The sequence below is a fragment of the Quercus suber genome, unplaced genomic scaffold, assembly GCF_002906115.3.
Source record: "Quercus suber isolate HL8 unplaced genomic scaffold, Cork oak 2.0 scaffold_451, whole genome shotgun sequence".
Taxonomy (NCBI): Eukaryota; Viridiplantae; Streptophyta; class Magnoliopsida; order Fagales; family Fagaceae; genus Quercus; species Quercus suber.
The window spans coordinates 530693-545421 of NW_027069902.1; the positions used below are offsets into that span (position 1 = coordinate 530693).

General features: G+C 35.2%; 3 protein-coding genes across 3 annotated transcripts in view; 1 reads left to right on the plus strand and 2 right to left on the minus strand.

Moving 5' to 3' along the window:
• Positions 1-478: 478 nt before the first annotated feature.
• LOC112039332 (major strawberry allergen Fra a 1.04) lies at positions 479-1463 on the minus strand. The gene is made up of 2 exons (XM_024072206.2): positions 1161-1463; positions 479-1072 (listed from the first exon to the last, which is right to left on the minus strand). The coding sequence occupies exons 1-2, from the start codon at positions 1342-1344 to the stop codon at positions 759-761; spliced, it is 498 nt and encodes a 165-aa protein (XP_023927974.2). The 5' UTR covers positions 1345-1463; the 3' UTR covers positions 479-758.
• A 2332-nt stretch (positions 1464-3795) lies between these two features.
• Positions 3796-11043, plus strand: LOC112039037 (beta-glucosidase 11). Its single transcript, XM_065762308.1, has 12 exons — positions 3796-3924; positions 5097-5147; positions 6135-6210; positions 6294-6365; positions 6492-6579; positions 6697-6949; positions 7186-7301; positions 7552-7772; positions 8073-8101; positions 8210-8419; positions 8852-8967; positions 10142-11043. Exons 1-12 carry the CDS (start codon positions 3796-3798, stop codon positions 10356-10358), a joined length of 1578 nt encoding a protein of 525 aa, XP_065618380.1. The 3' UTR covers positions 10359-11043.
• Positions 11044-12085: 1042 nt separating this feature from the next.
• The window catches only part of LOC112039096 (E3 ubiquitin-protein ligase RFI2), a gene marked incomplete in the record, with an annotated part of 7643 nt that continues 4999 nt past the window's right edge, over positions 12086-14729 (minus strand). The window contains 1 exon segment of the mRNA XM_065762315.1: positions 12086-12779. Coding sequence (XP_065618387.1) covers positions 12325-12779 — 455 coding nt within the window.

Genomic DNA, 14729 nt, shown 5'->3' on the forward strand with positions numbered 1-14729 from the left:
ATTACTCTTTATTAAGCTTCTTGCCTTCAAAGAGAAATCACATGAGATGAGACACATCTTCTCCATTATATCAACTATAAGAATTTTCGAACTTGGAATGGGGCGAGACTTTCTTTTTCTAAACATGTCAAGAACAATGGAATATTGAATTAAACAACCATTTATCACTTAGAGCTCAACTTTCTTTTTTCCTTAACCAGTGCTTTTAAAAGAGGTAACCAGCATCACTAAATTGGTGTTCAAAGCTCTAGTTCTGCCGGTTTAGCAACAAAAAAAAAAAAAAAAGTTCTAGTTCTGCCTCATTCTAGTTCCTGAAATTAGTCTCTTTATACTTTATAGTCAATTATTTCTTAGTGTGTTTATTCAGGATTAGTAAATTTTGATTCTCAACAAAGAAAAAGAAAAAAGGAGTAGTAAATTTTGTTACACAAGTTCAAAGTGGATTAGTTAGATTAAACAGAGAAAACAAACATCACAATTTAACAATCTTAGATGACTTTACTACAATACCTTATTTTTCTTTTCATAATACATACTTACATAGTAATCAAATTTGCAATCTGCCTCGCTTATTCGTATCAAACTCCTCAAGCAACCATGCTATAGTGATTACCACACCACAGTAGCACTAGGTAGCAGGGTTCTTATTAACAATCCAAAAGGCTGTCCATTCAAGACCAAAACAACAATAAAGCAAACACATCTTACTTTACACCTTACTCTTACAACCAGGGATATACTTAATTAGGCAGTGACTCTTAACAGGCACATTTAGCTTCACAATAGACATTAGGATTGGCCAAGAGGTATTCTTCCACAATCTTATACATTCCCATAGCCTTGTCCTTGCCGTCCTTGATGTCCTCTTCCTTTAGCTCAAAGTCACCCTTTGTGTGATAATGGCTAGTCATCTTGCAAACGCTTCCTCCATCAGTGGACTCAAACTTAACCTCGTAAGAAATTGACTCAAGCTTGTCACCCAACACATCTCCTTCAATCAAACTGTACTTGCAAGAGCAATTCTCAGCTTCAAGCGCATCAATCTTGTGCTTCAAGTATTTGAAGGGACTCCCTACCAAAAAAAGAGTCCATTTTTTTTATGTAATTCTAAAATGTAATGCAACTTTCTTATTAATGAGTGTGAAAACAAAGTTACTAACCCTCATGGAAAGTGGTCTTTTTGATGCTGCCAACGCCTCCATCTCCTTCAATGAACTCAATGCTTTTGATGGACTGAGGCATGAGCTTGGGCATGAGGTTGTGGGAGTCAAGGATAAAAGCCTTGAACATTCTAGCAGGAGCTACAGTGGTGGTGAATTCTTGGTTATAAGTGGTAACACCCATGCTTGAATGATATAACAAAGATTTTGATGTTAAGGAAGAAAAAGAATTAAGACTAGCTGAGGATTTGGAGTTTTGGAAATTAGTAAGAACAAGCTTGGTATTTATAGAATTGAATTTGTGGGTGTCTGGTAGATTATTCTTTTTCATATTACGTTTTATGTCATATTCTTATATTGAATGATTATAATTATTGGTACGACTCTGTCAATATCTAACAATTTTCCAACGCTCTATGATAGGAATGGCACCCTACAGTGTCTAGATAGACTTGTTGAAAATAGGTGAGCCACTGGCCAGTACCTATTGCACACGTCAACTTTAATAGGAAAAGTATCAAAAAAATTTTAAAGAAAAAGTAAGCTATCGACAAAATTGAAGTAGAATATTTGGGTTGTTTGGAACCTATTTATTTTGTTAATGAAATTTTTTTTTTGTTAAAAGTATTGTAAATAAAAATAAAAGTTAGTTGAAATAATACAGTAGAACTTATGAATAGTATCAAAAATAAATTTATAAATACTAGTAAAAATAAATTAAATAGTAAAATAAACTATCTTTTTAATTTTTGTCAAACACACTTTTGAAACCCAAAAAAAAAAAAAAATCCTATTAAAGAATAAAGGACATCACAAGCTAAACAGTAGTTAAGTACTGATCCTCTTTCAAAAAAAAAAAAAAAACCTATTGAAGAATAAAGGAAATCACAAGCTAAACAGTAGTTAAGTACTGATCCTCTTTCTCCCAAAAAAAAAAAAAAAAAAGGTACTGATCCTCTGTAAAAACTCATTAAGAAATTACCACTCTTTGGCAATGTGTCCAGATCCAATTTTTCCGGATCATAGAAATTTGGGCACGCCTTTCTTCATCCACTACCGATCCTGGGCTTTAATCGGTGGACCCGGCCCAATAGTGTCCTCTGGTGGGCATGTACCTGTCTTGTTTTGGATTTGACAGGAGATGTATGTCAAGTTTGTTTTGGATTTATTTTTCACATTTTATCTTTGCGACAGAATACTCAACCGGTAGTATTTTGCATATATGTTCACTCAACTAGCAAGCTATCAATCCACTTATCCAAGGTACATTTATGTGGATTGATGATTTTACCACAACCTTTACCACATTATTTTTTGTAGTGTAATTGACTATAATTAATGCAATACGAAAGCCACAAGAAGCAAAACACGTTTACTTCAAGAAAATAACTTCGAATCTACTAAAAATTTAAAAGAAAACTCTGTAACTTTATTGAACTAAAATCTAAATTTCCTTTATGGTTACAATGCATTTAAATAGTAAAAAAAAAAAAAAAACTATGATGGCTAGGAAAACTCCCCAAAAACTGTAACTTGGACTAATTATGTAATTAGGTGACAAAATTGAAAAATGCAAAAAATTGAGATAATTACAAAATCAAATCCAACTGTTTGTTGGAGAGGTCCCAAAATAGATAGAACTTTATTATGAATTTTAATTTAAAAGTTATAACGAAAATAAAAATTACTATAAATAGCCAAAACAAGAATTACATAGCCTAAACAAAGAAATTTGCCCCAAAAGTGGTGTCACTCATTGCCAAAACGGCAAGACTTTTGTTCCCAACATTGTTTCTCTCTATGTCACCAAATTTTATGTAATTTCATCATTGCCACTTTGATTATCCCTATCTTATGGATTTCTTACTAGTTGACTTTTGATGCTCCCTCTGATCTAGAGGACGTGATATGTTAGTTCTATATCAGTGACTGACTTCCTATTAGTTTTACATTGACTCATTATTTTTTCTCTACCACTCACTGTCTGCCATATCGAAACTGTGATAAAGTTGTGACACAAAAAATTGTGATCCTAGATTTTCTCCACAAAAATAAAAATAAAAATAAAAAATAAAAAGATATTTCGTTTCTCATTAGAATTAACAAAATAAAAAACCATCAAGAGACTTGTAGTTTAATATAGGGTCCTATAAACAAGTGCTCACAATTGTTAATAAACTATTTTATAAAAGTTTTTACATCACTTTTATAAAAATTTTAAAAATTCGTCGAACACTTAAAAATAAATTTAAAAAAAAAAAAAAAAAAAACCGCTACTTCAGTTTGTAAAGCCAAAATTATACCACTTTGTTTGTACGAACATTTGTCACCGCCGCTTGGTAGAACTCAACCATGCACAGCAGGACAATGCCACGTACAAGGATAGACTGAGTAATAAACAAATATTCAGAAATTTTGCTCTCTCTCTGAGCAATCAAAGCCAGGAAGAACGACTTTATATAGTTTATATGATATGAGTGAAAGCTAAAAGAGCAATAAGCTGAAAAATGTTGAGGCTCTTGTTCTTGCAAATCTTTGTGCTTAATTTAGCAGTGGGAGTCCCTAGCTCACGTGAGTTTAGCAGGGATGAATTTATATGATATGAGTGAAAGCTAAAAGAGCAATAAGCTGAAAAATGTTGAGGCTCTTGTTCTTGCAAATCTTTGTGCTTAATTTAGCAGTGGGAGTCCCTAGCTCACGTGAGTTTAGCAGGGATGACTTTCCACCTGACTTTGTTTTTGGTTCAGGCACCTCAGCTTATCAGGTTAGTTAATCCATGCTTTTTGCATTGCTTCTACTTTGTGTTTTTAATTCTCAATCTTCTTGTTCGCTATAAACTATGAAGGCTGATGTCCATTTTTTGAGCTAAAATAGCAATGATCCACAATCACAAGAAGAATTAGAAAAAGAGTATAACATAGACCCAATACCTTAGGTTCGGTGTAGTACATTAGGTTCCCAAATGAATTCAAACACTTGGTTCGTTTTGGCTTCAATTATTCCTAGGAAAAAAATTACACCATTCTTATTTTATTGGTCAATGCAACCAAGTATTTGAATTTAATTGAAGAATGTAATGTTGGCATCTAAGGAAATTGTATTTAAGGTATTGTACCATTAGATAGTTTTTAAAATCTTAGTCATTCATGGATAAATGAAAGGTTAAGATTTTTTTTTCCCCATGTAATCAACCTTTAAGCATTGACTGATGACTAGTACTATTTTAGTATCAATTTAGGATATTTATAAGATTTCAAAATATGAATAGTTTATTTAATCATGAATGATTTAATGGCCTGTTTGGATGTTTAAAAAAGGAGGGGGAGTAGAGTAGAGGGAGGGAGAGTAATCTAATTACCTTATTTGGAAGTTTTTTAAGGAAGGAGGGGGAGGGGTTTGGAGGGGTTTCAACTCCCTCTAACCCCCCATTTTTAATTCCCCCAAATTGGAGAGATTTGGAGGGGGAATAGAGTACATAAACTATTGACCAAATAAATTACCTAATTTACCCTTATTATATTAACAAAATTTCACAAGGGGAAGGGCTAATTACTCCCTTCCCCCTTACTAATTTTAAAAACATCCAAACAAGGTGGAGGGGAATCATTCTCCTCTACTCTCCTCCCCACTACTCCCCTCCCCTCTACTCCCCTCTACTCTCCTCCCTCTCTAAACTTCCAAACAAGCCATAAAAGTTATCTTAGTGTGGGAAATTTTTTTATAAAAAGAATAAAAATGATGCCTTAAGGCTTGTTTCTTATCTCTTCTAAACTTAAATGGGATTGTTTGTATACTCGTGTATGCCCTAATTATGCTTTGTTCTGTTCTTTCTTTCTTTTTTTTTCTTTTTTTTTTTTTTTTTTTTTTTTTTTTTATTTTCCCTTCTTATAATTACTTACTTACCCATTTAAAAAAAAAAAATGGTGGAGGGAGCAGCAAACGAAGATGGGAGGACTTCTAGTATTTGGGATACATTTGCTCATGCCGGTCAGTTTAGTTTGTTTTACATTATTTATCAATATTATGTTGTTGATTTATTTGGATGCTTCTTTTATTTTAGCAATTACAGCACCCTTTTTTTCTTTTTCTTTTCCATTATTGACAATTTAGAATGCATATACTTGAATTTACTTATTTGATTTTGTATTTCAAAAGTCATTTAGATATCAGATAGTATTTTAGTACATGTTCTTGATTGCCATTGCTCTTTTACGCATTTCAAATATATTTAGAACAGTTAACTTTCCTTGATCTTCAAATCTTTGCCACACTTCAACATCTGTGAATTATAACAATGTGTATTTTTACGGTTTGAAAGCCAAAGAAAAGTTCATTGATTTTATTTATATAATAGATCAAGTTGCATATCTAATTATCTATAGATGGACTATATTTTAGTAGTCCATTAATCCCTGCTTCTTATCATATGGTGGCCATCAGTCTTTTCACTCGTTAAAGTTTAAGGATGAATTAACATAACTTTAAGTGTCTGCACTGCAGAGTCGCAGAGACCGGGAAAAAGAACAAAATCAAGGTGCCAAAGTTCCAAAGAAATTTTTGCCCTCGTGTCAAAATCCGCACTTGGTGGTTTGATAAACATCATCAATTTAGCAGACTGATGATTGTGAAGATATAGTTATATATGAAAAACAGCATAATCTTAAAATTTTCCTTCTCAAATTTTAGGGAAAGCACATGGAGCAACTGGAGATGTAACATGTGATGGGTACCATAAATACAAGGTCCTTATGCCTTGATCAACAATCCTTTAGTATGAATGATTCATGGTTTGAGGTCAATTAATCCTCTCATTGTCATAAAAGAAAAAAATTATTCCTTTCATGATATAAGTTCCAATGATTATACAAATGGGGCTGAACCAACAAATACCATATTCATTTTGTTTGAATTACGTCTCTCTAAATTTTGCTGGAGTCCAGTCAACATATCTCCAAGTTCCTGTATCTCTTGCAGGAAGATGTGCAACTCATGGTGGACATAGGCCTTGATGCCTATAGATTTTCTATCTCATGGTCAAGACTTATCCCCAGTATGATAACCCAACTATGATCTACTAATTAAATAAAAATCATTAAATTTTTAGTAATTGTGTGCACATGTATTGTCTAACAGATGGGAGAGGGCCTATCAATCCAAAGGGTTTACAATATTACAACAATCTCATCAATGAACTTGTCAGCCATGGTTAAAGCCAAACTTCCATATCATAATCTATAAATAATCTAGTTTGCTCAGCATTCCCAAATTGCTAAGCTAACCACACCTAGGAACTTTTGTTTTTAAATATTGTTTGGTCTATTCATTTTGCAGGAATCCAACCACATGTTACATTACACAATTATGATCTTCCTCAGGCACTTGAAGATAAGTATGGAGGATGGGTTAGTCAAAAGATAGTGTATAGTTCTTAACACTTGTTAGTTAAAATTTGTCTTTTCTGCTTAGGATAAAATTTTTCATGCCAAGGATAGCATAGGATGATCAATACAATCAAACTATTTATATCTGGATGTAGGAGAGACTTCATAGAATATGCGGAGGTTTGCTTCAGAGAATTTGGAGATAGGGTTTCATTCTGGACTACTATTAATGAGCCCAATGCGTTCGTGTATAGAGTCTATGACTTGGGATTTCTGCCACCTCAGCGATGTTCTCCTCCATATGGACACTGCTCTAGGGGCAACTCTTCATCTGAGCCGTACATAGCAGCTCATAATACCTTGTTGGCACATGCTTCAGTTGCAAGATTGTACCAGAAAAAGTATCAGGTATCATCTGAATTTTTCCATATTAAGCATTTTATTTGTGGTATATCAATCAGTCAATCTATGTTACACTAGTGAAAATTAAGACGCAGAATTATGCTCCAGAATCCCAATAGACTTTCTTCTAGTTAGTAATTATTTGATAAAATATTTGACTTCCCATTCAAATGCTAAATCTACAAAGGAATTTATTTGTGGAGGAAATGTTAATGGATTTTAGAGCACATGTTATAATGTAGGACAAACAACATGGATTGATAGGGCTCAGCATAAATATGCCGGGATTTGTTCCTCTAACAGACACAAAAGAAGATGCAATCGCAACTCAAAGGGCCTATGCGTTCAATTATGGCTGGTGAATAATAAATCCTAGAATTGATATCATTTTTTCTCTTAAAATTTTCTTGTTTGGATCATGGTGTCACTACATGTTGAACTTCATTTCAACTCATTCTAATTCTGCTTATGGTAATGTCAATCCTGTGTGGGCCCAAATAGTGGTAATAATTGGGAGGAAGATGAGAATTCCTCTAGTCAAGTTTATGTTGAATTTGAGACTTGATTATTAAAGCCTCTGACTATAGAACACCTGCACTGTATTGCAGGTTTCTCAATCCCTTGGTGTTTGGAGACTATCCCAATATAATGAAGCAAAATATGGGGGCTAGAATGCTAGTCTTCACAGATCATGAATCCAAACTGGTAAAGGGTTCATTTGACTTCATAGGGGTAATACATTACATCAGTATGTATGTCAAAGACATCTCCAACGGTCTGAAGATGGTATATAGAGACATCTTCATGGATGTAGAAATAGAGCTAATCGGTAAGTCTTTATCTATTATTATTACAAAGTGAGAACTATTTCAAATCAATGATCCTGTCAAGTTTCACTGAGTCAATTTTGCCCCTCGGATTTAATTTCTATCTCGTTTCACATACCCGACCTTTAAAAATTGTTTGTGTATTACACTGCCTTTCATACATGTCTTTTAACTCAATGAAAATTTAGACTAGGCCAGTATACTCCACCAAGTGAGTCTTTCAGTTCGAATAAACCTCTACTAGTCTTTGTAATTTATGAAAGATGAACAGAAGTAACTCTGTGATTTTCTGGTTGTGGCAGTAATTCAGGATTGCTCATCAGCATTTGAGGTGAGACTTCAAAAATAAACTGCGGCTTAGGCAATTTTTTCTGCCTGGACATATGATTCAGTTTGTTCATATCATTCACCCTTCACTAACCAGCCTTATTTTACTCAGTTTCCTATTATGCCCTGGTGTCTACAAGCAGTGCTGGAATATATCGAGCAAGGTTTTGGCAACCCTCCTATTTACATTTATGAAAATGGTCTCTGTCTCTTTCTCACACACTCACTCTTGAGTAGTTGCTCCTTTATCATTTATTTCTCTGTTTTTCTTCCTTTTCTTTCCCTGGCCTTTTCTTTTGGAAGTGGACTCTTGGAGGAAACCCTCTAGGACAGCAAGAAAACTTTGCAAGTTAATTGACCATATACAAATCTGTTTTTCACCCCCAAATGAAGTCCAAATAGATTAATTGTGTCGAACAAGCAAGTAGCTGAATTTTTGAATCATTCCAATCTTGAATTTTTTTTGGTTTTGTAAATCCATTAGATGGTTGGCTATCATGCATTAAGTATGAGACAGAGCATGATAATGATTGATCACTATGGTTGCATGTTCCCTACCTCTGGGATGGCTGTGGCATTGTTGGAAATAATCAAGAATCTTTCCACCATCTTATTATAAGTACTTTTCATGGTGAACCAGTGGAACCTGCATATGGTATGATTTGTCATGTTGGCATTTGATGGGTTAGGCAAGGTTGGGTTGTAATGCTCATCATGCAATGTCTTTTCATCATGTTTTATATCTGATTGATCAAACTTGTCATGGGATGTCTTGTTAGGTCAGCGGATGCAAAGAAATTCAACATTGGATGACATTGCAAGGGTGAAATATATGCATGGATACATTGGAGGTGTGCTTGATGCATTGAGGTATGCATACTTCATTCAAACCTTTCCTAGTGAAGTGCCATTAATTGGATTCTAAAATTCCTTCTATGACCATTGTGGGGGCTAAGCAGGTCATTCTTTCAATAAAAACATGTGATCAGATGTTCAACTTTTATATTCAACACTCTTTTGCCAATGTTTCCTAATTGTATATTTTCTATGGGCCCATATTGCTATCTCAACCCCACTCATTTCCAAGAGGGAATATAAGGATTTTTAAGATGCAAAGCACAATTGGAAATGGTAGTCCTAAATAAAATCAAGATGTTTCATTATTGGCAAGACCAATTAAACTCTCCCGCCCCCCCCCCCCCCTCCTCTATCTTTCTCAATGGATACACATGGAATCGCAGCACACAGAACGAAGAAAAAGTGCTAGACTATATGAGTGTGTGTTGCAAAGGTGTACGCTGAGTCCCACATCACTCAATTACTATGTCAATCTGTGCTATATAAGCGATTACGATGAGTCTTAATTGTAACTGTAACTTAACTAATCGTTTTAGGGTGTAGTATAGATGTAGCAAGCACTTAACTTGTGACATTTGATCCTCACCATGAGTTGATATGAAAGCTTCCTAAAGTAGTGGTCCTTCTTATAATGGTCACATGGTGGACGACAGCATTGTAAGTTATCTATGGATAATGGCGCCAATCAAATTGTAGAACTATTTAAAAGGTTTAGCAACAAAAAAAATTAGGTCGACTTGAGTCGAATATGGTCTTCTAATGGACTATTAACACACTTATGGAGAACTTTTACTTCCAATCTAAGCATGTGACCATTATGGAAAAGGTCTGTAATGGATTTAAGTCATCGTAGACTAGTTTAGCATTAGTAGAACTCCAATGTGCATTATCATAATTTATGGTAGGAGACTGAATATAGACTACACTTTATTCAAATTTGTTTATTTGATGTGCCAAGAGCCTTGTAACTCAATCAGCATCTCTTGGAATTTACAATGGAGACACCCAAGTTCAAATTCCCCCACCCTCAAAATCGATAAAAAAAAAAAAAAAAAAAAAAAGTATTTGATATGATAGATGTGTGTAGCTTTTTTTTTTTTTTTTTTACAAAAAGAAAATTCTAAATTGATTGCATTTCCTTTTCCTTGCCGTCATTTAATTCTTTTTTTTTTTTTTTCCGTTGAAGGCATGAATCAAACACAAGAGGTTATTTCACATGGGCTTTCTTGGATATATTTGAGTTAATTGGTGGCTATGGATATAGCTACGGCATAAACTATGTGGATTTGGATGACCCAGATTTGAAAAGATATCCCAAGCTCTCTGCAAAATGGTACTCCAATTTTTTGAAGGGAAGAAGCATCAACTTGGATGGAGTTATTGAACTTGAGAAGAACCTGTAGGAACATTGGACCCAGAAGTTCTTTATCTGTTTATATATTGGGCTTGTGGCCTAAGTCAAGGATGAGAGTTTGTTCGAGAAGGAGGTATCTTTGTTAAAAGAAACTGTGTTAGCAAATCGAAGAAGTTAGTTTTGGTCATAATGGCTCAACAGGATGGGCCGAGGATAGATGCCTCCTCAGCTAGCCAAGCCAAGGTCCGAAGAGGTAGTCTGTCGACCACGGTAATGTTCTAGGAAGTTTTGTTGGTGCGGATGAGCATTACAGAGATATCAAACAAGGAGGAGTCCTAGAATATCTTAAGGGAAAACTGCTACCATTGCATTAATTGCTCTGCAGCTAACTTCCTGGCTGCGTTTATGTGTAGAAGACCCTTGAATAGTGCAGCGTTGGCTGTCCCAACGCATAGAGGGTTTGAAAGGGTGTCCGATGGGACAAGCACTTAAGTATCAACTTGGATGATTAACAAGTGGAGGGCCAAGATTGTCAGAAGAGAACTATATAATGGAAGAAAAACTCCACGGTAATAGGGATCGAGAAACTCAGAAATAAACACTATAACATCAAGAACTGATTCTATAACCAAACCTGAGAGAATTATATAAGAATAGATCTCCTCGAACATTGCCGAGGACGATTTTCTTCAATATAACATTGTCTATTTACATTCTCTTATTATCTAAATCTACTTGAGTGTTTGTCTGATTCAAACCCAGTTTTCCAATCTATTTTCTACAAATTTATTATTTTGGACTTTTTGGGCCTAGATCCATACACAATTTGGGCTAGGAAGCCAAATTTGGTCCTTCCAGAACCCATTATCTCTCTATCATTCTCACTTTCAGTAGGCTTTGTTCATATTACGAGACAAGTGTAGTGGTGTTATGCTGCTTATGAGAACCAAAATGTACAAAGTAACATTATTGATCAATAATTTGTAACAGGGTTCTCATGTCTTCCATTTTAGTGCATTAACGTTTGCATGTTAAGAGAGCGAGAATTCTTTCCCTCCACAGGTTGATTTGAGAAATTACCCAACAAGTTTACTTTTGATAAGGGAAATAACTCTTACACACACATTAATACACAAGTATCAGTACACATGCTTGTTTTTAACTAAAATTGTGACTTCAAAGTGAAAATTTTAGTTAAAACAAACATGTGTACAAATGTGTGTAATAACCATTGCTTTTTTAATAAAGGATAACGCTACCAATGCTGAAAATATGCATCGAAATTTTCACTAAAACAAACATTTAACTCACTAGGTATGAATAATTCAGTGCATAATTTCGGTGAGTATGCTATATTTTATACCTATCTCATATAAATGTACTTCTTAGGTTTGAGACTTAAATATAGAGTTTGCTTTTACATGAGAAAGGTGTAATACATCGGGTATACTGAATGATTTTACCTTACGTTTTAGGAACAATTATTTCTCACAACTGCGGCTTAAAATAGTTTTGTATTTCCAACTCGTGAAGACGAAGTAAGTCGCTTTAATATATTCTGTTGGTAACAATCTGCATGTTTCAAGACCAATAAATTTATATAAGCGACAACTTGTGAAGGTAATACTAGTCGACCAAGAAACTATATATACACCACATATTAAGGTAACTTTTTGTTTACCAATTTCTACATCAGGCCCTGTACTTCCCTGGAAATTAAATAAAGCTAGTGCCAAATTGCAAAGCAAGCATCCATGGGAAGTTTAAGCAAAACACTAAGTAAAAAGAAACAAATGTTATAGCACCACTAGATTGTCAAAGATTTACAAATTCAATAGGTTACATGACAAAATAAGTTTTTTTTTTTTTTTTTAATTTACAAAAATGGACAAATGTTTATGAATACCCACAATTAAGTTTGTTATCCATCATAATTTAGATGCGATTCGTTTAAAAGTATCAAGTGGATAAATTGATTGATAAACATTTGCAACCACAGTAGGGAAGCGGGTCCTCTAGGACCAGTGCCTATGCCATAAGCCACCAGACCTGTTGACAGAATCAGAGTCACCAGTAGCATGATGATATTGCCCCCACGCTGAGTCCATGTCAGATAATACAGGAGGGAAACGAGAGAAGTGCTCTCTTTCCCACGCATGAAATTGATTTGGCAAAGGATTTTCAGCTTCATGTAGGTTCGGGACTGAAGGAGTTTGAGGAGGATAGATATGAAAACCGCCGTTGCCATCAGTTTGTAGAGATGCTGGCACTACTGGAGGCAAACCCCCAGGACTATCGATTCTCCTGACAGCAGGAATGATAGGTGAGGGCATGCCTAGTGAATTGCTAGGTCGTTGCTGAAGATGAAAGGCATGGGAAACCTGTATCATTTCATGGGTATGAACATTGGACCCTGGATAACGAGGAACAGCTGAGGAGACAAATGAGCTCCCAGCTCTAGGACCAGACCTACAAAGAGTAGGGGCAAAGAATATTTAGTACACAGCTCATATAAAGAACAATCTGGGTATTTCACTAATAAAATTTTCATACTGGAACACTCCTTTAACTAAACTGTTAAATTTGCAATCAAAGATGTGAGAATGACAAAAAGACGTGCACGGTCCATGTGTGTGAAATACCCTAGGATATATCGGCAAAGAGAACACGTGTTTCTCACAACTATTAGAACTAAAAAAGTATCTAAGCAGACATTAAAAGAAATTACTTAAGAGGTTCATGCCTCAACTACTGTTAATGAACTGCAAAACCATAGTGCCACTAAAACCAATATTCAATTCAAGACCATAAGGTGATTAAAAGTAATTTATACTATATTGAATACCCTTGGCTTTGTTAGCAAAGAGCACACATGTTTCTTACAACTGTTCGTGTTAGAATTACATGTCTATCAGTCTAAGTAGAACCTAGCAGAACTCTTTTTGATAAGCAGTCTAAGTAGAACTTTTAAAGAACTCAAGTAGAGGTTTATGCAATAACCAGCGTCATTGCCTTGCAAAGCAATAGTGCCATAAACAATTTTCAGTTTGACAGTTGGCAAACGAGGAGAATTTTTTTTTTTTTTTTTTGATAATTATGTAAGAACTTTTATTTTAAAAAATAGCCAAAATAGCCAAACCAAGTACACTAGAAATGCAATACAGTGGCATTATTTAAGAACCCAAATTACAATGATCAAGAAGGACAAGGAGGGATAAACAAGAACATGAAGGCAAAACTAAGACCCATTCGAGGAGAATACGGAAGGAAAAATACTTTATATCAAGGATAAACCGTTCGCAATCCTCAAAGCATCTAACATTCCGTTCCCTCCATAAGCACCAAAACAAACAATGCGGCACAATCCTCCAAAAATCTATATATCTGTCTTCCGAACTTGCCCAATCTAGCACTGCAATATGTCTAATCCAAAGAATATATGTAGTTAAAATCTTACCTAAAGCGGCAGTCCAAGAAAAGAACGCTACTCTGGGAGGAACTTTCAATTGTCACACCATTTTTCAAGGAAAAGAAAATGACAATAGAAGAGAGAGGGGGGGGGGGGGGGGATAGAGAGTGATAAAACCTATTCTCATTGCTAGCTTCCAACCTCAAAACCTATTCTCATTGCTAGCTTCCAACAAGCTTCATCAGCACCATAGCCCGGTACATCCGTGGAATAAAGCATATCCAAAAACAGATCCAAAGCTTCTAACTCCAAATCCTGTACTAGACAACGAAATTGGATGTCCCAATGAAGCCTCCCATCAGAGGAATGCATAAACTCCAACACAAAAGACTCCCTTGCCCGATTAATACCATACAACTTTAGAAAAGCTTCTTTAAGAGAACAATCCTCACACCACACATCCTCCTAGAACTTCACCCTAGTACCATCACCAACATCATACCGAAGAAACTTAGAAAAAGCCAGCCAACCACTTCTAATGGTTTTCCACACACTAACACCATAGGATCTTGACATGAGTGGATCTTGACATGAGTTTTGTACACCAACCACCACAGTCATCCCCATATTTCGCCTCAATGACCCTCCTCCAAAGGGCATCTCTCTCCATTCCATACCTCTATAACCATTTGCCTAGCAAGGCAGTATTAAATATTCTCAAACGCCTGATGCCTAACCTGCTATTCTGCACCGGCTCACAAACCTTAGACCATTTCACCAGAGGTACCTTAGGAGCATCAATACTACTCCAAGGAAAATCTCTCTGTAATTTCTTCATATGATTAGCCGCCTTCACCGGATAGGAGGTAGAGAGATAAAATAAGTTGTCAAGCTGGAAAGGGTACAATTAATAAGAGTTACCTTACCCCTTAGATAAATACAATCTCTTCCATCTAGCTAAACGCCACTCCATCTTCTCCAAAACAGGATTCCAAATTGTCTCCTCAAACA

Bases quoted from the DNA above. Each gene is read 5' to 3' on its own strand.
- LOC112039332 (XM_024072206.2), bottom strand. From the start codon at position 1,344: ATGGGTGTTACCACTTATAACCAAGAATTCACCACCACTGTAGCTCCT. The intron at 1,073-1,160 runs GTTAGTAACTTT...TTTTTTTGGTAG, and splicing joins AAAGACCACTTTCCATGAGG to GGAGTCCCTTCAAATACTTG.
- LOC112039037 (XM_065762308.1), top strand. From the start codon at position 3,796: ATGTTGAGGCTCTTGTTCTTGCAAATCTTTGTGCTTAATTTAGCAGTG. The intron at 5,148-6,134 runs GTCAGTTTAGTT...TATCTCTTGCAG, and splicing joins GGATACATTTGCTCATGCCG to GAAGATGTGCAACTCATGGT. The intron at 8,102-8,209 runs GTGAGACTTCAA...TATTTTACTCAG, and splicing joins ATTGCTCATCAGCATTTGAG to TTTCCTATTATGCCCTGGTG.